At 33.7% G+C, this 25,824-nt stretch overlaps 4 protein-coding genes across 5 annotated transcripts; 1 reads left to right on the top strand and 3 right to left on the bottom strand.

Moving 5' to 3' along the window:
* Positions 1-3,653: 3,653 nt before the first annotated feature.
* On the top strand, positions 3,654-5,686 carry LOC126664465 (uncharacterized). The gene is made up of 3 exons (XM_050356856.2): positions 3,654-4,186; positions 4,349-4,653; positions 5,080-5,686. Exons 2-3 carry the CDS (start codon positions 4,360-4,362, stop codon positions 5,476-5,478), a joined length of 693 nt encoding a protein of 230 aa, XP_050212813.1. The 5' UTR covers positions 3,654-4,186; positions 4,349-4,359; the 3' UTR covers positions 5,479-5,686.
* A 549-nt stretch (positions 5,687-6,235) lies between these two features.
* LOC126665962 (arginine biosynthesis bifunctional protein ArgJ, chloroplastic) lies at positions 6,236-11,127 on the bottom strand. 2 transcript variants are annotated; one of them, XM_050358909.2, is made up of 17 exons: positions 10,885-11,127; positions 10,647-10,775; positions 10,275-10,411; positions 10,033-10,106; positions 9,878-9,922; positions 9,613-9,663; positions 9,461-9,529; positions 9,333-9,391; positions 9,173-9,242; positions 8,642-8,722; positions 8,475-8,561; positions 7,912-8,034; positions 7,469-7,531; positions 7,173-7,250; positions 6,952-7,097; positions 6,761-6,831; positions 6,236-6,526 (listed from the first exon to the last, which is right to left on the bottom strand). In XM_050358909.2, the coding sequence occupies exons 2-17, from the start codon at positions 10,706-10,708 to the stop codon at positions 6,444-6,446; spliced, it is 1,299 nt and encodes a 432-aa protein (XP_050214866.1). In that variant the 5' UTR covers positions 10,709-10,775; positions 10,885-11,127; the 3' UTR covers positions 6,236-6,443. The 2 variants fall into 2 exon arrangements, with proteins under 2 accessions (XP_050214866.1, XP_050214865.1); XM_050358908.2 differs by having other exon boundaries at positions 10,275-10,398; positions 10,885-11,126.
* A 2,553-nt stretch (positions 11,128-13,680) lies between these two features.
* LOC126675502 (organelle RRM domain-containing protein 2, mitochondrial) lies at positions 13,681-15,619 on the bottom strand. Its single transcript, XM_050370151.2, has 3 exons — positions 15,460-15,619; positions 14,307-14,375; positions 13,681-14,227 (listed from the first exon to the last, which is right to left on the bottom strand). Exons 1-3 carry the CDS (start codon positions 15,557-15,559, stop codon positions 13,992-13,994), a joined length of 405 nt encoding a protein of 134 aa, XP_050226108.1. The 5' UTR covers positions 15,560-15,619; the 3' UTR covers positions 13,681-13,991.
* A 669-nt stretch (positions 15,620-16,288) lies between these two features.
* LOC126657282 (uncharacterized) lies at positions 16,289-25,487 on the bottom strand. Its single transcript, XM_050351952.2, has 19 exons — positions 24,239-25,487; positions 24,063-24,131; positions 23,755-23,953; positions 23,423-23,507; positions 22,303-22,425; positions 22,090-22,143; positions 21,898-21,979; positions 21,740-21,799; positions 21,585-21,637; positions 21,335-21,501; positions 20,950-21,100; positions 18,995-19,052; positions 18,850-18,906; positions 18,484-18,732; positions 18,190-18,251; positions 17,533-17,589; positions 17,296-17,389; positions 17,067-17,207; positions 16,289-16,689 (listed from the first exon to the last, which is right to left on the bottom strand). The coding sequence occupies exons 1-19, from the start codon at positions 24,974-24,976 to the stop codon at positions 16,609-16,611; spliced, it is 2,580 nt and encodes an 859-aa protein (XP_050207909.1). The 5' UTR covers positions 24,977-25,487; the 3' UTR covers positions 16,289-16,608.
* Between the last annotated feature and the right edge of the window lie 337 nt (positions 25,488-25,824).

Genomic DNA, 25,824 nt, shown 5'->3' with positions numbered 1-25,824 from the left:
AGCTCGGGCGGTCGCCTCCTAATTCTAGAGGTGAGCATTAAACGGTTAAATTAAATAATCGAACCGAACCAAACTGAAATATATTTTGAAAATACGGTTCAATTGGGGTCATAATTTTTAAAATTGTGGCTATTCGGTTCGGTTTTTGGTTTTGACAAAAAATGACCAAAATAACTGAACCGACCGTATTCTTAAACTATGCAATTTTAAACTTTTATATACACAAATTTCTATATTAAATTTGTTTGTTTTTATATTTCAAAATATTTTGTTTACATTTTATGATGGATAATATGGCTTCAAAAAATCAGTAAAGAAGTTGGAAGAAAGGCAAAGAAGCAGCATCTACTAGCACTAATGTACTTTTTCGTCAAATTATCTCTTACTATTTGTCTCTTCTTGATTAACTGTCTAAACATGTTTTTAAATCATAGTTTAGGGTTATAAATTTAGCCAGTCTTTAAGATTTATGGTATTAAGATTTATTTTTAAGATTTCGAATATTGTTTTTATCTTTTAAAGTTTAGGATTGATATTAAATTTGACATAAATCAGGGCAGAGTCAAGGGGTGGAGCTCGGGCGGTCGCCTACTAATTCTAGAGGTGAGCATTAAACGGTTAAATTAAATAATCGAACCGAACCAAACCAAATTACAAACTGAAATATAATTTGAAAATACGGTTCAGTTGGGGTCATAATTTTTAAAATTGTGGCTATTCGGTTCGGTTTTTGGTTTTGACAAAAAAATGACCGAAATAACTGAACCGACTGTATTCTAAAACTATGCCATTTTAAACTTTTATATACACAAATTTCTATATTAAATTTGTTTGTTTTTATATTTTAAAATATTTTGTTTACACTTTATGATGGATAATATGGCTCCAAAAAATCAGTAAAAAAGTTGGAAGAAAGGCAAAAAAGCATCATTTACTAGCACTCGTGTATTTTTTGTCAAATTATCTCTTACTCTTTGTCTCTTCTTGACTGGCTGTCTACGCGGGTGTTGCGTGTAATAAAATTAGTTCGATATAAAGAGTATAATTACTTGAAATGTATGTCTTCAAATCATAGTTTAAGGTTATGGATTTAGCCATCCTTTAAGACTTTGAATATTAGGGTTTATTTTTAAGATTTTAGTTATTGTTTTTATCTTTTAAAGTTTAGGATTGAGATTAAATTTGACATAAATCATGGCACAATCATGAAGTGGAGCTCGGGCGGTCGCCCCCTACTTCTAACGGTGAGCATTAAACGGTTAAACCGAATAACCGAACCGAATCAAACCGAATTAATTAAACTGAAATATAATTTGAAAATACGGTTCAGTTACAGTCATAATTTTTAAAATTTTGGCTATTTGGTTCGGTTTTCGGTTTTGACAAAAGAATAAATAAAATAACCGAACCAACCATACTCCTAAACTATGTCGTTTTAAACTTTTATACACACACATTTATATATTAAACTTGTTTGTTTTTATAGTTTTAGAATAAAATAAAGCCGATAAACATAGCTTTAATTTAAAGTACATGTATCCTTTAAGTTAAATTTTTTCATCTTCTTTCTAATTTTTTTAGAAACTGTTTTCTTATAAAAATCATACAAAAAATATTACGGTTTTCGACCGAACCAAACCGAATTAAATTGAAATATTTTAGTTTGGTTAATTCGGTTATGACATTATTTTGGTCAATACGGTTCGGTGACCGAAATTTTAAAAAAACAAACGGTTTTGAATTTTTGGACGGTTCGATGACCAAACCGACCGTTACTCACCCCTACCTACTTCGACTGACGAGTTTTAGGGTGGTATCCCAGTGAATAGCCTCCCACCTCCGAGCAAAGGCTCTGCTGTTGTGTGTGGATGACTCATTATCTTCATTTAATAGTCATTTTGTCTATTTATATATTATTATATTGGCTAATAATCTGAAAAAATCTCCACCTTTTAGCCCTTTTTGTTTGCACCTTGACGTCGTGAAGTCGCCAATTACACCCAAATCCGCACCTTTCGTTTTCAATTCTACCCTAACCTAATAATATTATCATGACAACCAATGTCAGCCAATTCTGCTTATTTATCGGTTGACATGTCATTCAAAAAACAAAAAATTATCAATTAGTTTTTATTTACAAATCTAAAGACTTTTTTTTACCTTTTTATATATTATTATCTCTTAATAATTAATTAACGCTAATTAAATCCTAATCAAATAACCTAATTAAATTAATAAAACATAATTATCCTAATAAACTAACCATCTTTAAAAAATTCTATATCTGCCACACCAACAGATCAAAAACTTTCATGTGTCTAAAGATCAAAACTTTCTATAGTCTTTAAGGTAACTTCAGCCTCATTCCCACCCGAATCCTCACCTATTTCCGTCACCAATTACTTTCTCAACTCTAAAATCTTTCCCAATCTCACCTCCACCGCCGCTTTCGTCGATGCACTCACTCACCGCACCATTTACTACGGTAACTCCGCGTCAAAATCTTAATCATGTATCTATATCACAATCTTTGCTTAAGAAAAAAAGATTAGGTTTTTATTGTGTCGTCTAACTCAGTTCATATTCTGATTCGTTGCTTCTCTCTATTTTCCTTAGATGTTGTAATTTCTCCTGGTAATCCAGTGAGTCCAGAAGGAAACTGATCCGGCGGCGATTTTTTACTCTTCAAGGACTACAAGAAGAGAAAAAGGAGTGATATTGACTCATCGGAACTTCACATATGTGGCGACGGCGGGGTGGGGTGGGGGGGGCTAGTTGTTCGTCCTGTTCAGAAGCAAAAGACTTTTCCGATTTGTTTTTGTGCTGGAATCGATTAGGGAAATGGGACAAAACATTGTAAATTCTATGTTTGTGTTTTTCTTCTCCAACATTCTTGATCTAGTGAAAGAAAATGGAGAGAAAAAGAGTATGATGGGCTGTAAATAAAAATAAAAAAAGAAGATTAAAAAAGTATAAAGAACACATAGATTTGTAGAATTTTAATTTTACGTTATAATTTTTAGAGTTTATTAATTTAAGGGCATTTTTGACACTATGGCAGACATGTCAGCCGATGAGTAAGCAGAATTGGCTGACATGGCTGCCACGATGTCAATTTTATTAGGTTATGACGAAATTGAAAATGAAAGATGTGAATTTGTGTATAATTGACGATTTTACAACGTCAGAGTGCAAACAAAAATGGGTTAAAAGGTGAAGGTTTTTCCAAACCACTAGCCTATTATCTTTGGTAAAACAGAAATAATAAAAAAAGTGCACAAGTAATAATCAATTTGATTGAATAATAGAATAAATTATTCATAAAAAATCTAATGTGAGAAGTTTGATCGAAGGCGAAACAATTGGATAATTATTTATTTTTATCTGTGAATCAGACAACATGCTATATGTTTCATGTCAGATTATCGTATTTATTTTTCGAATTTGATTTAATGAAATTTAATAAATTAAAAGAAAAAGAACCGAGAAAAATCTAAGAATTCTCAAAATTAAAGAGAATATAAAAAAGAAAAGAAAAATGTTGAAAGAAACGTGTACGATTCTGATTAGATCTGAGAATCCGCCCTAAGAATCGCCCTTGGATCCAAAATTCCCCTATTTTTACACTACTATATAAAACCCTCTCTGTTCCTTTATATCTAACGTGTCAGTCTGATCCAAAATCCTCTCTCAAAAAATTCCCAAAATTCCAGTTTTTAGGTATTCACGTGTCCAATGGATTCCTTCTCATAATAATTAGTGTTCTTGTGTGTGTTTTTTCAATTTTATGAGTACCTTGTTTAGTCTGTTGATAAGCAAATTAGGGTTTGAAATCAGAAAGTTTTAGGGTTTGATTTATTTTTGGTGGGAATAATGCATTCAGTTCCCAGTTTGGTTTGTTTAGTTCCTCATTTGACACTGTTTAATGGTGGATTGTGTTCTCATCGTTTGAAACAGCTTCAAAAGGGTGATAGGCGTGGTAATCTGTTTAGTTAACATTAATTTTTTATTTTTTTATTTTCAGCTTTTTAATTTCGCTCTAGGTTTTTTTTCTTCTGGGTTTCTATTGTTTAGCTGCAATTTGGTTTATTTAGCTCCTTGTTTGGTCTTGCTTTGAGAGAATTCGCATAGGTAAAGATCGTTCATTTGGAGGATTTTGGTGGGCTTAATTGAGATTGAATACGAGGTTTGTGTTGTTATTATTGTATTTACGTATTCCTTGAACTATTGGATCATAATATTAATAACTGTTGTGATTGAGAATATGTGTTGATATCATGATTTTTGAAGAAATTGTGGCATGAGTATTGTTATTTATCTCGTGTTTGGTTGTTTTTGTGATCTTCAGTGGTGTTATTGATGGACATTAGCTCTGGAAGGCATGGTAGTGCTGGTGGTGGTGTTTTGGTAGATGAAGTTGAAAGCAATTTTCGTAAATTTGTGAGTGTAGAAGATACTCGAGAATCATATCCATATGATGAAGAGGATAATAGTGATGAGGAAGGATCTGAAGAGCTTGAGCCTTATGGACCTGAACTTGTTAAAAAGAGCGTGGAAAAGCGTCCTGAGGATTTGTTAGATGATGAAGCTGAAGGACCTGATATAGCATTGCAACAACTGTTTTCTGAAGGACCCATACAGCCTGCAGAGCCGGTACCGTTTCTATTCTTTCAATGTACCTAGTATTACGTAAAATTAAATTTAGTCAAATGGTTTTTTTAGTATGAGCTCACTTGAAAGTCTAACAATCGACGCGTGTTTAAACAAATCTGTCAAAACAGTGCAATAATATTGATCTACCTTCAATCTAGAATTCCATTTGATGTAAAATGAAAATAAGACTATGCTGTAATTATTACATGGATTTTAATTGATATGATGGACATCTTGTATGTCATTAGACATGTAAAAATCAGTCATATGAATAGATGAAATGAGTAGTCTTTTAAAATATCAGGGAAGTGTGAATGAGATTATTTTGTGAAAAGTGTAAATAACAATATATTGCCAAACTTTCTGTTTAATCTTTGAGACATTTCTGTTTTCAAAAGTTAACGTTTGTTGGATCTCTCTTTGAAGCTTGTGTCTGCCATGAAAGGTAGCCGAGAGAAACTTGGAGGATCTCCAGTGAAGCTGACTGTGAAATGGGCCCCTGATGTCTATGATCCAATTCCTAATTCATTATCTCATTCTGTTAAAAGCAAACAGAAGAAGTCTAGAAAAGACAAAGACAGAGAAAGCAACAATAACAACTACAAGAAAAATGGGAAAAAAGGACAGAAGGGTAAATTGCGAGGAGGTGGTAGTAAAGAAAAGAAGCAAATTCGCAAAGGTGGAAAGTCTGATAAGGGTTACGTAACAGTATGCGACTCTGATGACTCTGATGAGTTCAATGTCGGTAGCCCAGACTATTGTGGAAGCAGCTTCCTCAAAAAGGCCCCAAGAAATTTCCTCTACCCTGTTGCAGAGGCCTTGTGAAGCGGCATCTTCATTTGACAGCTTGTCATATGTTTTAGAGCCTGTGTTAATAAATAAACTTAACTAAGAAGCTTCTTTGGATCAGATATGTTCAACCTATTCCAGTGCTTTTGATGTTGCTGAATTTTGTTATGTTTGTGGTGCTGCTGCTTGACCTGCTTGTGCAACGTTTTTATTATATATATACATAATTTGGCTTATAAAGTGATTTTCAGCTGCTTGCTTGTCGTGTTCAGTCTGAGTTTGCAGAATGATGGAGATTCTTCGTTGTTTTCGTTACTACATCTTTGACTTAGCTAACAAAATTTGTTCTCCACACCCTTTTTCTCCATTTTGTTCAGGGTATAGTAAGTTCAGTTGCAATTAATTTTTTGTTCTATTTCATAGCCACTCTTGCAACATCATAACTGTCAGATTTCTAGTGTACATTTGAACCTTCCACTTGTGTCTTAGTTATTACCAGAAGACCGTGATCCCCGAGTACAGTAGATTATGCCTCTACAAGAAGCGGAAGAGGACTTTCTAAAGAATTGCTTTTTTGCTTTGAGTTCCAATGCATGAGCCATTGTGATTGAGAGGTTGTCTCAAATTAAGTTTGAGATACAGTTTTGAAATGCTGCTTGAAAAAAATGTTTAAAGTAGTTTCAAAAAAAAAAAAAAACAGGTTCCGGAACAAATATGTTTTGAGAAAATTGAAAAGAACAATTAATGTCTATAATGTATCATGCACAGCAATCACAAACGCACATGAAAGTGCTACCAATAAATTTCCTCTCTTAGAGACTCAACCAGCCAAAAGTTTTGTCCAATCAAACATGATGTAAGAGCCACCCGGTAAAAGCTAAAATGGACAAAAGTAAAAACATGATACATGACTTGAAGGTGTTATTAATGTTGAGCAATGTCCCCTGGTTCAGGATGAAGTCGATTCTCTAAATGTTTGGTTGGAAAACAAGGTGAATTTGTTATGTTGTATACTCTGCATTTATTTTGACATAATCGTAACTTAAGTCGCATCCCCATGCCTTTCCGCTGCCTGATTCTTCACCTGAGAATGACAAATAAAAGATTTTAAATTAACAAAAAGCTTCATTATCATTTTACCATTTTCAGTTTCGGTTTTCCGCACAACATTAGACGATTTAGGAATAATTTCAAGCCAAGAAGACTGATGCTCAGCATTAATTGAAGATGGGACTTTTGCAATCATTTTGCTGGTGATAAGAAAAAAATACGAAAAGACAATTGAAATGTGCTTCTGATGTAAATTTCAGAACCTTACCTATAGAAATGAAAATTGCAACAGTACCATGAGTCTCTCCAGCCTTCTTGAGATAGTTACTTGCAGCAGGCCTGCAAAATACCAATTATCATAACTAAATATGGTAATGCATAGCAACATATACTGAAGAAAAGGATAAAGGGGCTGCCATACTACAACGTTGATATAACCGAAGGCAACATAATGCTAACCTATCAAATGCAAGTGGTTGACCATTATCCATGAGCAAAATATCCCCAAGTGAAATGCGCAGCTTATTCTGCTGGAAAGGAATCCCGGCATAGCCAGCAGCAGCAGCAATACGTCCCCAATTTGGATCTCTTCCATAAACAGCAGCCTGCCAAGAATCATCAACAGTGTTTAGATAAAATTAGACTGAAGCACTAAATGAATGTCTGTTTAAGATTTTTGCCTTCACAAGTGAAGAAGATGCCACAGAGCGTGCGATCTTTGCAGCTTTCTCCTCGCTCTCTGCCCCTGCCACCATGACCTGATATATCAAAGTCAGAATCAGCTAAGATCTCCAATATTCAGAGTGAGAAATTTGCTTGCTTGAGAGCTCAGCTTCAGTTTTGCATTAGTTAAATGTCATATCCAGGGAAACTTCAGTTTTGTTAGTTTCTTAGTCTTTTTAGCAGCTTATAGTCGGTGAACAAAATGGACTTTGGCTCATCAAGCATGAAAAATCTTATAGCAAACAAATCTGACCTCAATTAGGCAGGTGGCTCCCTCTCCATCCCAAGCTATCGATTTTGCAAGACCTTGCATTACCTGAAAATATTGATATTTCAAGATTTATAAGTTGATCACCTAATATTGATGTTTCAATACCAGTATATACAATGCCGGGGAGGAAAGAAACAAAGAATTAAAGCGAAAGTAGGTTTACAATCAACTGATAAAAATGGAATGAGAAATTGACATGAGAAACAAGAAAAACAGAATTAGAGCTTGCAAAGTTGATTATAACTGATAAAATGAGAATGGCGAGGAAACACAGAAATTTGTTAAGCTGATAGTAACTATCCAACTAATATTCCACTTTTAATAACAACCTAAAGAGTAAAGTAATGATGCTAAAACTAGAGAGACAAAGCTTAGTGTACAAGAAAAAGATGCCGAATATAAAGGAAAATGACAGCCAAGCTTACAGCATCAAGGCATGCTTGAAGTTGAATTGCCTCCTTGCAGTCAATAGATGATAGAGGCTGTGATCCAGATAACCCACTAGCCAAAGCAATGACTGTATCGTTGGTACTAGTGTCTCCATCTACCTGCGGGCAAACCAATATATTCCAAACAAATTCAGTCACACAAACAAACCGAAAGCTGGTGACTCGATGAAATGATTAATTAGAGAAGCATTTGCAATTGTATTTCAATTTGTTGTAAGCAAGAATATCTCAAGTTTTAACATAAACAGAGATGGCATGTTTGCACAGAAAGGCATGCATGCAAAATAAACATCTATATATCAAAGGGTAGTAGATCTAAGCATGATTGTAACATAAACAGAGATGGCATGTTTGCACAGAAAGGTATGCATGCAAAATAAACATCTATATATCAAAGGGTAGTAGATCTAAGCATGACTGTAACATATAAGGACACAAAGTGCAAGGTAGCATCATTTAAAGAGAATGTTTCATGCCAACTAATTTAAAGCAGTTGTGAACCATTTATATCAATTGGGACAGCCTATAATGTGACATACAGTTATTTGGTTGAAACTCCGGTTTACAGAGATTTGCACCATCTTTCTCCAAACATCACATTGGACAAGGGCATCTGTTGTTATAACCTGGAACAAATAGCACCGTTAGAAATAACAAAATGTGCACATTTGCAGAAAAAAATAAGAGAGGATTAGAATAGCCATACGCCAAGCATAGTTGCCATATTAGGGTGAATCATCCCAGAGCCTTTGGCCATTCCCCCAACTCTTATGTTCATCCCTCCAATCTGATGCATTAAGAGAACCATTAGTTTGCAACGAATTCCAATTTAAACGTGTAAAGGGTCACTTTTCTTGAGACATTCAGAGTTACTATATGGCTAAACTGAGTGGAGAATGGCTTTTGAGTTTAAGGTAAAATGGAGGTGAGAGCTTTAGCACTAATAGAAACTCTGTATAATCTAGAGGTAACCAACCGTAAATAAGCTACAGAAGTATCCCCAAAGTTGACTATCAACTCCCTTTCTACAAATTCTCACACTTACTGGAGTTAGCATGATATAAATCTTAATGTTCAAGCAAGGAGTACTACTACTCCTAAGGCAATGATCCTTTATATATGTAAAGCCCAAATGTCACCAAGTAAATAGAGTATAAAGCCAAAGAGTTATGCATAGTAAACACGAGAAACAGAAATCCAAGTTGATGCAACATACAGGAGTAATTTTTTTTCATACTTGGGACTCGATTGCCACACTCTTGCTCACAAGGTCTGTAGTTGTGATTGCCACTGCTGCAGAACCTGCCCTGTGTAACGATCAAAAAGCATAAAAATTTACCAATTCTGTAGATTGCTAAAGCTTTGTGATAACAGATGAAATGTAAAGTGAAGTTTACCCTTCCACAGATGATGTGAGAGAGTTAACCAATGTTGGAATCGAATGTAGAAGAGCATCCTGTAAATGCTTCACCAAATGTAATTACAATGCAATACACAGTGAGATAACAAAATGACCCATCTTTACCTTTTTTATTCTTTGACCAATTACACCTGTAGATTCAATCAGCACTTCTTCTCTCTTCAATCTAAGTATCTGAAGATGAATATACACGACGGTCAATAAATAAAATTTACACAAGAGATGATGTCAGATGTTTAGTTTATAGGATTGCACACCGTAGCAAGAGAGTCGGCGCATTCTAGCAAATCCTGATAACCTGCATCACCCTGGATATCATTGGAAGGCATCTTAGGCATGTAAGATACAGATTATTGTCAACCTTAACAATAATCACGGAGTTAAATTAAGGAATTTAAACAAAAAGTCCATATCATTTACTAACATCTAATTGCATTTAGAGATAAAATAACTCTTCTCCAAATATGTACCAAAAGAAAAGAACAGAAAGCTAAAAAATCCAAAAAAAAAAAAAAAGCTTACCGTTGCTGCATTTGCTTGACCGGCATTTATTAACACTGCACGTGCCTGATACAGATTTGAGCTATCAGAATATAAGCAATAAAATAACTATAAATGTTTCTACTTGTTTTCAAAATAATAATAGCATTAACATGCAGACTGATTCTCTGGAATACCGTGTTAGATATATCCAACGCTTCTTTACAGTACAGGACAGGTGCAGCAGCAACCACATTTGTTGTAAATGACCCTGTTAAAATATCACTATCAACTATATGCATTTTATTAATATGAACAGTCTATATAAGTCTAAGAGTTAGGGATCTGAGAACTAATCCAGATGAATAGTAATTTTACCGTAGACCAATAAAATCCACACAATGTATAGTGGTTGAAATGCACAAGAATGAAAGCAAACCTGCAGCTGCAGCATCAACATCACAAGTGACGAGCGCAAGATCGGGTTTCTCTCCTTTAGCACGCAATCCGCCATAGATTCCAGCTGCTTTGAATCCTTTAGCAGCAGTAACTCCTCCAGGAATCTGTAGGACAGACCTAAAACTGAATAATTAAAGCCGAAATTAAAAAGCTCACACAGCAGCAGGGAAATTAATTTCATTTACGCCTTAAACATTCACCGAATACTCCACTAATTCATTCAAACAACAAAAAAACAATACCTAGAGTCACATATGATTGTATTCCTAAGCAAAACAAAACATGATTATTTTCTAGACATAAACAAACTGCCATTAAATTTCACTCAGATAGAAAGAAAAAAAAGAATTACCTGCTTCCAAGGCCCTTCTGGGAGAAAAATGGGGGCAGCTGGAATGTAGTTAGAAGCCTCATTAACAGTTGAAGCAGCAACTGCAAACACTGTAAAATCCCTTTTTTTCATGCCTAAAGACCTCAAATTCTGCCAAAAAAAAGACAACTTTTCAGAACCCAGATGGCAATTAGAACCAAAAGATATGAACTTTGAATCAAAAGTTTATAGAATAGTACAAAATAATCAAATTCGTAACCTTAGAAATGTGTAGGTCTGGGAACTTGATGGAAGCAAATTGAGGAGCACAGGCATACATGTTGTTCAAAAGTGTTATGAATTTGGAATTACAAATAATGAAGTAATGAGTGATGAGTTGTTGTTGAAAAGTGTAGGCTTTGTTATTAAATTGTGTTGTTTTTTAGTTAGGGTTTTGAATGTTTTAGTGTTTTTTAAAATTTAATTTTTGTGTGTGTGTTATTATCCATGTAGCAGTCTGTATTATAAAGAAGAGCCAAAAACACTCTTCATTTTTTTTTTCTTATTAATTTTCATTATTTTTTGGGCTGCCTAGCTTTTCCTATCTACAGACACGGTCAATTTTTGTATTTTCTGGGTTCTATTGTCTAGACTTACTTGCAGTGTAGAGGCTGTTGTTTCAAATGCTGCTAAACTTAGACTCAGCCTTGGCAGTCCCGAAAGCGCGTAATCACCAGCATTGCGAAAGGAAAATCATTCGATCTGTTGTTTTATATGTTACACATCTTCCGCGATTTAGATGTTCGTTGTTTACAGAAAAACGAATATAATATTTCCTCGAAATCAACAGGAAGAAGCAATAGTCTCTAACTATAGTGAAAATCATTTTGACACTAAATTCATGAATTACTCTAAAATTGGAGGTTTTGTTTAGTAAGCTGGAGCTTATGCCACAGCCTAAAACTTAACTTTTTGATCGCTGGTAATGGATTAAATGGAGCTTCAGTTAGTTGTTGGGTTATCCATTAGTAACTGGGTTCAACTTAAGTATGGTAAAGTGATAGGCGTTATTCTGATTAAGTTGCTTATGTCTGCTTGCAAGTGCTAATTTTGCAGCATTATTTGTTCTCTTGGTTATGGTATTTATGAAATTGTTTAACCGTAATTTTAAGGATCCTCGCGTGTTTATTTGATTGTCAAATTTAATTAATACGGACTGAAGTGCGAGGGTGCCCGAGTATGGTTGGACAACACAGGATGTTTTCCACTTGAGATCATTGTCAATAGAGGTAAAGTTCTGGCAACTCTGGGGTCTTTTGTACCTATAAAACTTTGTAACTGGAGTACTGATTTTTTTCCTTTTTAGAAATTATATTTTGCATATCGTGCAATTTTGTTTGGTTTTGATTAGCAAGTATTTATTTTGCATAATTGCATTCCAAGATTATTTGATGAAAATCAATAGTTCTTGATTAGTTTCGGGCCTTTAGCACTTGAACAAGAGTTGCTTCGGATGTTTATTTTTAGTTACTTTGTATATCATTTCTATTTTAGCCATTAGGCTTTAAGTACTAATGTAGCGACTGCACCTTGCATTTTCTTAGTTCTTATTAAACAATACTACATGTGAACAATACATGTCAAATTAATCTTATTAATATAATAATATCTATTTATTTATTTTCTTTGTACATATTTAAATTCAAACCTCTTCATTGAACATTTATAGATTTATATCATTTGTTTACAGGCCATACTTACTTTAAAAGTACGATTATCCCGAAACAACACGAGAGTTGGTTCTAGTATTATAGTATAATGCAGTAAGTTTTTTAAGCTACCACAAAAAAGAAACAAGTTCCTAGTCGGAACACCATACATGGTGGTTCAATTTGATTAACGATATATATTTATTTATTTTTAAAAAAATTATCTTATTTTATTTTAATTTATATCAACATTTAAATATTTATTTATTTTGTTTTTTAGTTCATAAATAAAATAAATATTAATCTTTTTAGATACTATTTTATGAATATTAAAATATTCTATCCACTATTTTTCATACTAAAAATATTAAAATTAACATAATTATAAAGATAATTACATACATAATTTTTTTATCCGATAAATTATTATTAAACATAACAAAAAAGACATACTCTATGATATTACGAAAAACAAAATAAATAGAACATCATTTAAATAAACTCATAAATAATATGATAGGTCGATTCAAATCCACTAATATTAGTAAAATAATCAACATAAATATTCAAATTCGAAGATGACTAGTGTTGTTGAGCTCTTTTTTCAAATATTCTTTTTTGTTCAGCAATCCAACATGCACGCATGTTTGGATCAAGAATTGAACTCAAGTCCTTCATTAAAATTTTATTTTCTTCTCGAAACTCTTTGAAGTCTAAACTCTTAGAATTAAATTCCATTAGTTCATGCCTATGTTGTGATCGACCTTTCTTCCAAATCTCAATTATTTGTATATTTTGTTCTTTGATGGACTTGATTGTTTCCAAGATTTCTTCATCAATTTTTCTTCTCAATTTGGATTTTTTCAACTTTATGGGTCGTTTAGATGAAGAATTACTTGCACCATCATCATTTAAATCCAAAGAAAGATTTGACAAATTTAGAGATGATTCCATAGACGACTCGAGCGTAGGATTATCCGACTCTGATGATTCCGTAGATATTTTTGCAATGAAATATAAGACTAGAAGAAATGTAAGATTTACAGTATTGATAAAAGGATGGATAAAAACTCTTGTTTGTTGGAGAACTACAGCTCCTCTTCAATAAATAGAGCAAAAACAAAGATAAGAAAAAGATTGTGTACATTTTGAACCATTTGATGGATTTCATATCCATCTCAACCATTGATATTTGGCACATTTTTCAACACATGTAGATAAGGTAAAACTGTAAAAGTAAAGGAAAAGAAAATTTATAATATAAATTTTGAACAATTTGATGGATTTTATCTCCGTACTCGTTAATATTTGACACATTCTTAGCACACATAAATAACGTAAAGATAAAAATAATTGACCACAGCAAATATCATTTTAAATCATATTATAAACTCAGTTTATGAATGACATCTAAAAATTTCTCTAATAATAAATATTTTAAAAAGGGTCATGTGATTGATAATGAAAGATCTTAACCCTTACCATACATCAAAATGAGCTACAATTTATACAGTAAATGATTTTAAGGTAATTAGAGACGCATGATCATGAAATTTGGACCTGAAAGGTTAATACCTTTAAGTGAAACACATCCTCCAATGAGTTCTCCAATTTGGTTAAATAGCTTTCCAGAAACTCTCTCTCTAAACATTGAAACTGAGAAAGACTTCCAACACAATCAGCCGCACCATCCGACGGTCTTATTGATTTTGAAACCAGTTTCAGAAGTCTCAGGTTGTAGTGTCGGTGGAGGTCTCTGCTCCCTTGGCTTGGCAGGGTCTACAAAAATAACCCATCCATCCAAAAATTTGGCATTCATTCCTTCCCTAGCTTTCTCAGCTTCCTCTACGGTTGAAAATGTCACAAAAGCAAACCCCTTTGATCTACCAGAGGCCCTGTCCGTGACAACTTTCGCTGAAGAACCAAAAGCACGACATTAGAATGAGGAACATCATAAATGTACAATAATCACCACCGAAACTAGTTCGTTTACCGTCATGAAGCTGTCCAAAAGAAGAAAATGCCTCTTTAAGCTTCTCGTCTGTTGTTAGCCTTGAGAGGCCTGTTATAGCATCAAAGCAGCATAAAAAAAACTCATATATCATTTCTATGCAATTACTGATTTCACATTCAGTCTAATCACAGTTATGTCGCTAAAATCTGGATACTGGATTCTATGTACAACATAACACATACTAGCACTTATTGTATTACCAATTTGTTCCAACAAAAATTAGCAGCATAACCATGACGCTGTACAGAAACAACATCTGAAACATATGCAAAACGAAGTTGGATTTTAAAGTTAAATACTAGCAAGTAATGTAGACATCAACTCAACTCTTGTGATGCGAAAACGGTTTGAATAAGTTGGGATATAAATTCCATAATCAAATTTCTATTGGTTTAGCCGGACTTCCATCAAAGGATTGAAAGTAACGGACTTTTGAGCTGGCTTTAGCGCATTCAAGAACACCGATAGCATGTACAAACAGATTAGGCCTAAACCAAGGAGGAAGAGGAGAATAATGTCACCCAAATTCATTTCTCATAGACCATTATTAACTCAGTTTTCTCACATCTAACCACTCTAATACTTGCTGAGACTCGCGCAAATGCATGCGTAGACTATCAAGAAAGAAACTTTTAGAGAGTAAAGTTCCAAAATCATGTCTCATTCACAACACCATTAACTCAGCATGTGTGGACTGTGGACTATCAAGAATAACAGAGTTGATGCACCAAACGGAGTATACACTGCAAGAAGCAGATATACGCTGCATGACGGACTGTCGAATCGATTGTATAGCAGCTCAACACACACATGCTCGAAGAAATGTGTCGATTCGAGCTGACGAAATGAGTGTATAAATAACCTAAAAGCTCTACTTTTAAACTGGATTAGTATCGTATACAATCCAATAACATACTTGTTAGTTGTCTGAGTTAATTTAGGTCTAAAAATCATAGAGGCTTAGCCTAATCATATGATACTTTTTCTTTTCTGGATTATTCTTCTTTTTGTTCAACGGATATGAAAATTATGAATTCAATCAGAGATTAATTTGATGATTATAGATCAATTTGTGAAACAAAAAAAGATTAAAAAAAAAGTAAAGAGCAGAGTAGAAATGAAATGAAATTACCGCTGACGAAAAGCTTAGGAGAAGTGAGGGTGCTGTAAAAGAGAGGTGGAGAAGATGATGATCCAATCAGAGAGCGTCGAATTATGGAAGCAAAAGCCATTAGTTTTTTTGGAAGAATTGAAGTTTCTTTGGGGGTTTAAGTATTAAACCCTTTACATCCAACTCTTCCCCACCTAAAATACCTTAAAATATATAATTTTAGTTTATCAGATCCCTTATCTTTTATTTGTTTTTTTTTTAATTCTTAAATTTTCATCTTTTGTTTTATTGGGTTCTTAAGTGAATCTCATTTGGTTCATTGAGCCCTTAATTGGATCTTCATTAATGAGTTCATTTATTAGGTCCCTAATTTTTTATTTGATTAGATAAAGAAAAAAAACGTAAAGTTAAAGGATCAAATAAGCCAAAATAAAAGTCCAAGCATTTGATAAACCAAAAATATAAAATTAAAAGATTAGATAAGTCCAAATAAAAGTTCAAGGCCTAGAAAACCCGTAAAGTTGAGACCTTAAAATGGGTTAATCCTTAAAAAAATTAATTTTATAATAACACATCATGTATTAATTATGTATTTTTTTGATATGGAGTTATAATTGTGGTAATTTTAAAACTAGATTACAAATACTGTATATCACTAACCATTTCTTTTCTTCATTTGGATAGAAGCATACAATCTTTTATCATACTCAATTATTATAGCATGCATCACAAACCAACTTGATGAATTTCTTCCCAACTTCATGCACCAAGAGTTTAGAAGAAACTTAGAGAAATAACAAAATCTATTTCAATACAACACTTTTTAAGTGGTAAAAGGCACTGAAACACCTAATAAATTAGTAAGCATAACATTAAATCAAGCTACAAGAAAAAAGCAAAGTGTTAATTAATAGGCTTTGGAAAGCATATGCATGCATTATAAAAGGTCAGCATGCATTCCCTTCGACTTCCTCCTAATTCCCAAATGTACGTTTTGTACAAGAAACCCCTCAGAATAGAATTTATGGCTGCTGGCTCCCAAACAAAAACAGCAGCTCTATTACAGCAAAAAAAACAAGCTAAAAACTAATAATTAATGAAACCTATAAATTCAACATTCTACTCTTTTTCTTCCAATTATTTCAACATTATTCTTGGGAATCTACGCTGCTATTGCAGCGGGACCTCCTTCTCCAGCATTGATGTGCCCTTGAATATTGTTAATTGCAGTTCCCGAGTATACTTCGACAGCTGCATAAGAATAGTTTATTTGTATCAGTGCTTAGTTCAAAATATCCAGCCAAAACAGCATGCCGAGCAGCTCCTAATTCATTGCTCAAAACGGAAAACACGATGAAATGCTGTAATGTATGACTTGACATATTTTTATGCAGCATTGATGAAGACCATGGAACCAGACAGCTGAATCGGGTTTTCCCATCACTTTGAAGAAAGAACTGGTCTCATTTGTTAACACATATATGCAAAAAGCCTAAACTATCACAAGATTGCAGCCAAAAACATTCAATTTCATGCACATTTGAACCTTTATTATCCTTCCAAGCAGAAGACATTATAATTTAACAGTTTGATGATCCATGAATTTCAAAGTAAAAGATGAAACATACTTGTGCGTCGGTCATTTTCTTGAAGCCAAATCTCCTTGTCCAAATTGACTCGGCTTCCTCAGCAGCTGGTAGTACTAGCTTCGTCACATTCAGAGAGCACAGTATGCTCTCAATGCAAGAGAATAATGCTTGGAAGTAACCCTAAAAATGAGAATTGCAAAAGTTGGCAAGTTATATCAGCAGGTTCAGGAGAAAGGGAAGCATATTAAGTTATAAAATAAACACTTACTGTTCCTTGATATTCTCTACGTGTAGCCACTAGAGGAAGCTCAGCAACCTCACTACCAAAAATCCTAAGAAGACCAGCTGATATAACAACATTCCTGAGGAAGCATTCAAACAGAGTCATTCAATGCTACAAATATCCCAAACAGAAAATAGAAAGGGACAAGAAAGGAGGAGGATGGCGGGGAAGGAGGGAAGGGGTTTTCTTAAACAAGAAGACATAGCAGGGAAGCCAACATACTTTACAAGTAATAGCACACAGTACATTCCGCCAAATTCTTGACCAGAAATATTTCTCCTGCCAAAAGTCAAACAATAAGTGAGCATAACAAAAAATTTCAGATTCTCAAGAGGCAAAGATGCTATGCAAAGCCCACTCATGATGATCATGGCTAAGTAAACAACAGCCTTACAAAACCCTTATCCCTGGTAAACTTGTAGTTAATTGTAATTAAAAAAAACAATTGGAAAGTAAAAGATGCCAAAGAAAATAAATTTAGAAGAAGGTGAAAACTGAAAAGTCATTCTCCTTCACCTCAAATTAAAACAAAAAGACCATTTATGTTCCAGTGTAGACATCCTCATACTGATTTTCTGAAAAAAGAACACGAAACTGGAAAAAAGTAAAGAGTACCCAATCTATATTTCCCATTTGAGCCAGGAAAGAGGATGCATATCCCATTATCAATCTTTCCTCTATCCATCCAAACCAAAATGAGAAAACTAGCATTTTTTTCCTTCATTCTCCAAACCCCCTACCCAATGTCACTCATCTCTATAAGCAAGCCTTAAAGAAATATTTTTCTGCTGAATACTTGAGGTTACAATGATTAAGCACTAAATAAACTTAAAAAATAAAATAATATATAAAGCAACAAAGATGGACCAAAATTATTACCCATAGACCATTACGGGAATTAGATCACGGCCAGTTTTTGCAACAATGGGATCAAAACACTCCTGCCATAAGAACAGGAAACACATTTAAACAGAATAACTAACTCTACAATTAAATGAAGTAAATAATTCTTAAGTCTAGAGCCAAATGTAAATTAATCTTACACAGAAAAATGCAATAGATGAAGTATAGTTAGAAACTCAGTTTGAAACTCATTTGGACAAAATAAATTAAGGTAATTCAAAGATCATTTGATCACAGTAGAATATTATCCATAACAAAGTACTAACTTACTCGGAAAATTGCAGCAGCTGCAGATAATAATGAAAGATCTTCTTGCTGCCGACTTTTTCCCATTAAAATTCGCCATTGCAATTCATTTGCCAGTCCATCAATGAATAGTCCTTTCTCAGCATGCTTTCTAGTGATAATATTCAACTGCAGATCCGGTATCATTTGTGCTCCACTAGAAACAGAATTCTGTAGAGCCTCATAGATCCTATTGCAGTCATTAGAACAGAACCAATTATCCTTGGGGATCTCCTGTCATGATACATAGAAACAAGAATTATTAGCAAGTTTACTAGTTGCAGAGTAGAATAACTTAGATTATAGGCTTCCATAAGAAAGAAAAAACTTGAGTGATAGATATAAACATACTTTTAGATTGCACAGTCCACTGTCCCGCAAGCAACCAACATGGAACTCCCTCTCGCACTGAAATAGAGCATAAGGTTAATGATGCAAAAATCAACATCTGAAGAAGCAGTCATATTAAATGCTAAAAATAGGATAGGGAACATACTTGATCACAAAGGATGACTGTTCGGTCATCGAAGTTATGGGTGCTAAAATCAGGAGCTCTGGTAAATATTAAAACAAGGTGTGAAGAAGTATATAATGTGAAAAGGAACAGCTCAACATTGACTAAATATATGGAAGATACAAAAAAAAAAAAAAAACTTTTGCATCAAGAGCTAATTCAGGAAAATGGTGAGATAGGAACGTGTTACTGTTAGTAATTTCTATCAGAATTCCATACGATGTAGACTAAAGCGATTACTGATCAACTGAGCATAAGTCCTAACCATATCATTTGGCTTTATAACTTGTCCCTTGTCACTTTGAATTTACTTTCTCACCTTATTTCATAAACGAACGCTTCCCACTAAAATAACATTAAACGTTGATCCAATCAAAGACATAATTTCATCAATGTTATCAGTTATCTACCATCAATCTAGTGTTGATAAATGACCAATTAGTAGTTTCTAGCCTAGGCTTGTGATTGAGTTTCTAGCTGCAAGAGAGCGAGTCTACCAAGAAACAATTCCAGAAGACATGTGATTTTAAGTTATGATGCATTGAAAGTGGAAAGTACGAATGCATAAACCAAATAATATATTACTGTGAAAATACTGCTGGCAAAGATATCACTAAGATGATTCCTTTGTTGCAAGATACTCATTTTGGCAAGCAGGTCTATGATTCAAAAACATCATAAACTGGATTTGTCTAATTGTTGTTATCAACGATACAGAACAGAAGATATTAATTTCACTAGAATGTGAGAATGTGTGTAACACTAGATTGTGCAACTTTGTGGGAAGAAATGGTAAAAAAATCATTATGTTTGGGGCATTGCCAAACCTACCATTAATCTTTCTCATAAAGGAAGAAAGTTCCTAACTTTATTTAACTTTTTAGAATACTTTCTTGCCGACAAATATCTTTGCATTCCTTGCGTGCAAGATGCACATTAAGGACATAGGAACATTCCAAGGTTTTTGATTTAGTATCTTCTTTAAGGTAAAACCCTATTAACTTCCTATTGTCAAAAAGACCACGAAAGGGATCACATCCCATTCTTTTTAGAATGTTATATTGAAGATATGCCATAAAAATAATTACGTCACAATTGTTTTTAGTGAAAAGTGTTTGTGTTGAACTGAGGCAAAATAAGCACACAGCTTATTTTATATATTGTAGCTGTACTATACATAATGGGTGTCCATGACTATTCAGCCATGAGCACATGCTGTTAACAATTAGTTTGCGACACTACAATGGACAAGTTTTGGGGCTGAAGTGGGGTAAAAAAAAAAAACCTCCTGATTTCTCTACAGTATCCCTTAGAATGGGAAAATGTAAGGAATTTTAATATGTTTGTTAGGAACACAAGAATTTGCTCGGAAAGTAGAAAGACGATGTGCTTGCAACCACAAATTTCTATTAACTTTCTCTATCTTATATATATTTCCTTGTTTCTCCATGATCGTAATCATTTGATGCCCACTTTTCTTATTTCATTGCTTAAGAAAAAAAATTTCTTATCATCCGATAATACGTCAGCAGCATGTTATTTTACCCAGAAAAGTATACGAGCTTTATAAAGAAAAAACTAATTTGTAGCTCTAAGTATTCTCCCTCCGTTTATTTTTAATTGTCGCTTTAGACAAATATTCAATAAATGTCACTTTAGGATTTTTATGTAACTTCTACAATTGTATTCCAAATTTAACCTCATTAAATGACTTATAGTTCAATTTTCAAAGCTAAATTCTTCACTAATGAAGTTAAAAGTCCTATTTTCAAAGCTATATTCTTCACTAGTGGAGTTAATAAATAGGGTTATACTAGTCTTTATCTTTATAATTTGGGTTAATTACATATAAAATCACCACCAACTTCCCTGAATTGACAATAGGGAGTTAATAGAGTTTTACCTTAAAGAAGATACATATAAATGGAAGAACTAACCTGCAAACAACACAACCACCAACTTCATATTCTGGAGCTTTAACAACCCGACGAATAGCAATTGATCTTGAAAAGTTCCCTTCATGTCCAAACTTTATACAATTTGGACAGTGCCAAACCTCACTTGGTACATACGGTAAATCCAAACAGGCTGCCATAGAAACAGATATAACTGAATTAGAAGAAATTAAATAATGAAAAGAAAAGAGGACTTCACAGTCTACACATATAATTAACGGAAACAAGAATTTGTGTGGTTAGAAATGCCAAAGCACCAAGAAAAATTTCACAGGCTTTGCCTAGAATGACTACACAAGATATCTACAAAGCAATGAAATCAACCAAACAAGGATTCATAATATTAAAGCTTAAGAAAAATATCCACCTATATGAAAAGCCCGAGGGCAACTCTCACAAAATATCAGATCCCCACCATTGCCACATTCTGCACACATATCATCACTTATTCCGGTGGCAAGACTTTGGCCATTTGCTAATGACATAGCTATATCATGGAGGGTGAGGCCATTAGATGTATATATGTGCCGATAGCTGCCAAAGAATGACAAAAAGTTGAATATAAGTAAGAACTGAATATTATCCGTGTTGTTTAACAACCTTCAAAAGCTACTTACGGTTGCCGCCTGGCAGCCATCCCAGCATGTGCTTCAAATTGAGATGGGCTAATCTGTTCACCAATAAAGTGGCATCATAGTTGTGACATGAAGAGGGAGAGTCCTCAGACCAAACAAAATTCCAAGTACAACATGAGCAGTTTAAGAATCTTTACCTCTCTGTCGCAGCAGCAACAGACTATACCATTTCCTTGTTTGTAACCACCCAACATTTTCTAATTAAAAAAAACATTTAATTTTTTACCAACATGACTAAACATAAGGAGATTTAACTGATGCTGAAAATGCATTATTTAAAAATCAAATAACCCACTTGTCCTCTAATATAGTATGCCAATTCAGCCCCATCTGGGAGACCATTTGGCATGAAAAGTAAGCGATGAAGATCATTATCCCTGCATACACAGAAAAATAAATTTCAATACATAAAATTCAAGAGACAAGATATATCTGATAGCATATGTACCCAACAAACACGACGAGAAGAAATAAAATAACCAAGTACCTTCTTCTGGAGCCTCCCTCATTTGATTTCTTTTTGTATGCAAATGAGCTTGGTCTGCAAAACATATGTTTAGAAGAGACAACATTTTAAACAACACTTTTGTTCCATAAGGCAGCACCCTAGTCCTTTGACTAACAGCACTCCTCCATCTGAATAAAAGCCATATCCCATATAAAAAAAAACAAATAAAACATTAAGAGAGAGAAACTGAACCGCTTCAATGCACGTTTGTGTGTTTCCAAAGTCTCCATATACTTATATTGTCCGGAGGCATTGCTATGCACAAACGAGCTAGAAGCTGGGCAAAAGCTTTCTTCTAAACATTGGCTTGAGTAGCTGCAAGTTAGATTCCAGCATCATATTCAGCTCATGACAAAAGAAAATCAGTTTAAACACCACCATAGACAAATAAAGTTATCGGGACAGGCTTATGAAATTTTAGTGACCTGAATCCAAATTTCACCTTGGCTAAATCCCTTTCATATATAATCAACAGTTTCAGTTTCAGTTTCTTTAATTTTTACAATCTTGTTATATAAAATCAGACTTGCGGTCAATCAACCTCAAGTTGAAGCTTTATATGAACTATTCAAAAAACTAATAGTTCCTTAACTGATGGTGCATAAGCAAAGGATGTTTAGCATAAAATATAAATTACTCCTTAATACAAAAAAAACAATACTATATGAAACGTAAATAAAACTTCATCATTTAGGTTAGCTTTCTAAATCTTGCAATTTAGATGTTGAATTTTTTGACATTTAGGAAAATTTCAGTTTGATTTATTTAGAAATAACGAGAGGCAGAGTCTCTTATCAGACGGATAATTATACTTCTCATCTACATTGGATTGGGGAAAAAAGTACTGCCCTATTATTGATGGTTCTTTTTTATTTTTCTATTTAATTTGTTTAGGTTTGCCAAATGTTTGATTACAAGAATGATCTATTAATTAGACTTCAAGGAGTTTGTTTGATCTTCACCTATTAATAAAGTCAAAGAGAGAAGAGAATGGCAAAAGTTTTCATCGACAAAAGTGAGCGTCATGTAGTTTAGAAAATTTCAAAGACTAAATCCATCCATCTTTCTCATCAAGGTAATATAGAAGTAAAAGTTTATTGACTGTTCTGAAAACCTATCCATATATTCCCTGAGAACATCAGATCACACAAACTAAAAATGCCTAATAATTCATTTACATAAATTATTTCATGCATTACCCTGGGAATGTGCTTGAAGGTAAATTGCAGAAGAGAGAGAAAAAAGAAGAATTAAACTAATAACTTGAGCATGAGTGAACAAAAATAAATTACAAAAGGCTGTAAATAATTACCTTCCAGGTGAATGAGGTGAATGTGATGCCGTGCTGTAATACCTGTTATCTCCCTCAACTATTCCATTCTTTTGATAAAAACTAGCTGCACACAGTTTTAAACTTAAATGTCAAGTACAGCAAGAAAAAGTATGTACTAGAAAATGCATAATACACCTAATGCTTTCCCCACGAGCCTGAGGGCATCTCATCTGGGGAAGTAACCTCCTAAAGAACTCCACTAAAGTCTATTGTTTGATTAAAAAAATAAAGGTTATAGACAGCATAACAAAAGATATTCACTGTAGCATCGCCAAATGCATGAGGAGAATAAAGAAAAAAAGACAAATCACCTCTCCAAACCTGGAAGTACTCCTCATTTATTGATGAACCAGCTGCGCCTTTTATCACTTCATCCAAGACACCAAGCGGAGCAGCTTTTAGTTCCTGAACAATGCTACAAATTGGTCTCTGGTTATCTAGGTAAATGTGATTGTTTGGATGTCTAGTTTTAGCACCAGCATGCAGCTCAAACTCATAGGCAGTGAGAACCTGCTCATATACCATGTTATTAGCTAGTTATGAAGATCCGAAAATAGAAATGATGTGCTGAGTGCCATTTTAATGTTGGCAAAACAAAAGCTACAATATAACAACTTACTCTTGAGAAATTGCATGATGAACAGCCACACAAGTATCCACCCCCATCTATAATTCCAAATAACTCTCGCTGCCAAACCATTTTAAAAAAAAAATTAGAAAAAACTTCAAGACTTAAAAATCCCAAGAAATGCACAATAAAATCATATGAAAGAACATGATTAAGAGAACCTTTACCTCAGGTGATATGTACCTGACCCGAGCTCCATCAAGTATACCAGTTGATAACAATTTTTTGACATTTGAAGGGAAATTTTTAGGAACAACCTTCTTAGACATCTTCAATTCCAAATTGCTACCACAAAAATATCCGTCACGACTTGAATCAACCCAAGCAGAGTAGTTCTCATATTCTCCATTATAAGAAAGTTCTTTATTAGCAACCATTGTGTGGGCATCATTACAATCCTCTTTTCGTTTGCTAAACTTAAATGTAATTTTCCTAATCCCAGTTTTACTGACATGCTTAGGTATCTCCACTACAACATGAGATGTAGATACATACTCAGAACTGCCATTACGATTACCATCATCAAGAGAGGCATTATTTTCACTCAAAGTATCGGGCAGACTCGAATTTCCGGAGAGAGTAGATGTAACCTCACCAACACCAGCACCTAGTTGATTACTCCCTGTGGGAAATTCCTCCTCAGATGGATGGCTAGTGATGTCATGCCAACTCGACGAGGCGTAATTCTTCTTCGGAGAAATTTCGGGATTCGAAACTTCGGATTTTATATCCTCATTGGATGCTGCAACTTCTTTTTCTTTGGCTTGTTTCTTGTTTGGAGAGAATTCCGTCGTTTCCGGGTCATCATTGTTGTGTTCTATTATGAAATTGTGATCTCTCTTCAATTCAGTTTTTGATAAATTATTACTGTCATCGTTAGCTTTTATTATACCTGCTACTTCCATTGACAAAAGACTGCAAACTCGCAACTATCAGAATTTAATGCCCATATGAACAACATTCATTCACAAAGAAGACGAAATTTAATCAAAACCCTAAATAATTTCATCAATTCTCGTAACTGCCAATCATAACTGCTAAAAACCGCTCTAAAACAACCAGAAATTCTTTGATACGAGTACCTCGATAAATCAGTTCCAAATCTTGTGAGAATGAATCTGTAATAAGAGCCTTCAGATCGAAATTAATGCAAAATAAATACAGAATAACGAAGATTTCAGATCTTACAGATCTGGAGATTTTAAAAGATGGAAATTAAAGTTTGTAAAAAGGAGGAATGGAATTATAATTGAATTGTTTGGGGATAGGGTTAGGGTTAGGGTTAGGGTTTGGTTGTAAATTTCAATTTCGGTTGCAAAAAATCAGCGGGAACGTGGAGAGCGGCAAAACGAAAAAATCAGAGCGAAAGAAAGTTTCTTTTTTTCTTAAGGAAGGAGATAAGAGGAGTGGTGTTCTCTATTTTTAAAACTCAGATAAGAGTGTTTTTGACGGGACAAAAACGTCATTTTCTTCTTTATATTTTAAAAATTAATAAATAAACAAATAAATCTATATCTATATCTATACTATATATAAAAGCACGGATGGGGGGACAGGCAAATTTACCGAATAATCCTTTTCAGTTTAGTATTAAATAAAAGTTTTATAGTCATTACCTAATTAGTTATTTAATTAATCACTATTGTAATTAAAGTCCTAATTAAAATAGGTAGCTAACTTATCTCCAGTTTAGTTTTAATATGTAAAAAATAACTAAATTCTCTCCAAAAGAGTAGGAATACCTATCTTTTAG

Source organism: Mercurialis annua, linkage group LG1-X (genome assembly GCF_937616625.2).
Source record: "Mercurialis annua linkage group LG1-X, ddMerAnnu1.2, whole genome shotgun sequence".
NCBI classification, from domain to species: Eukaryota; Viridiplantae; Streptophyta; class Magnoliopsida; order Malpighiales; family Euphorbiaceae; genus Mercurialis; species Mercurialis annua.
The sequence above is the reverse complement of the archived record's forward strand: the minus strand, read 5'-3'. Positions and strand labels throughout refer to the sequence as shown.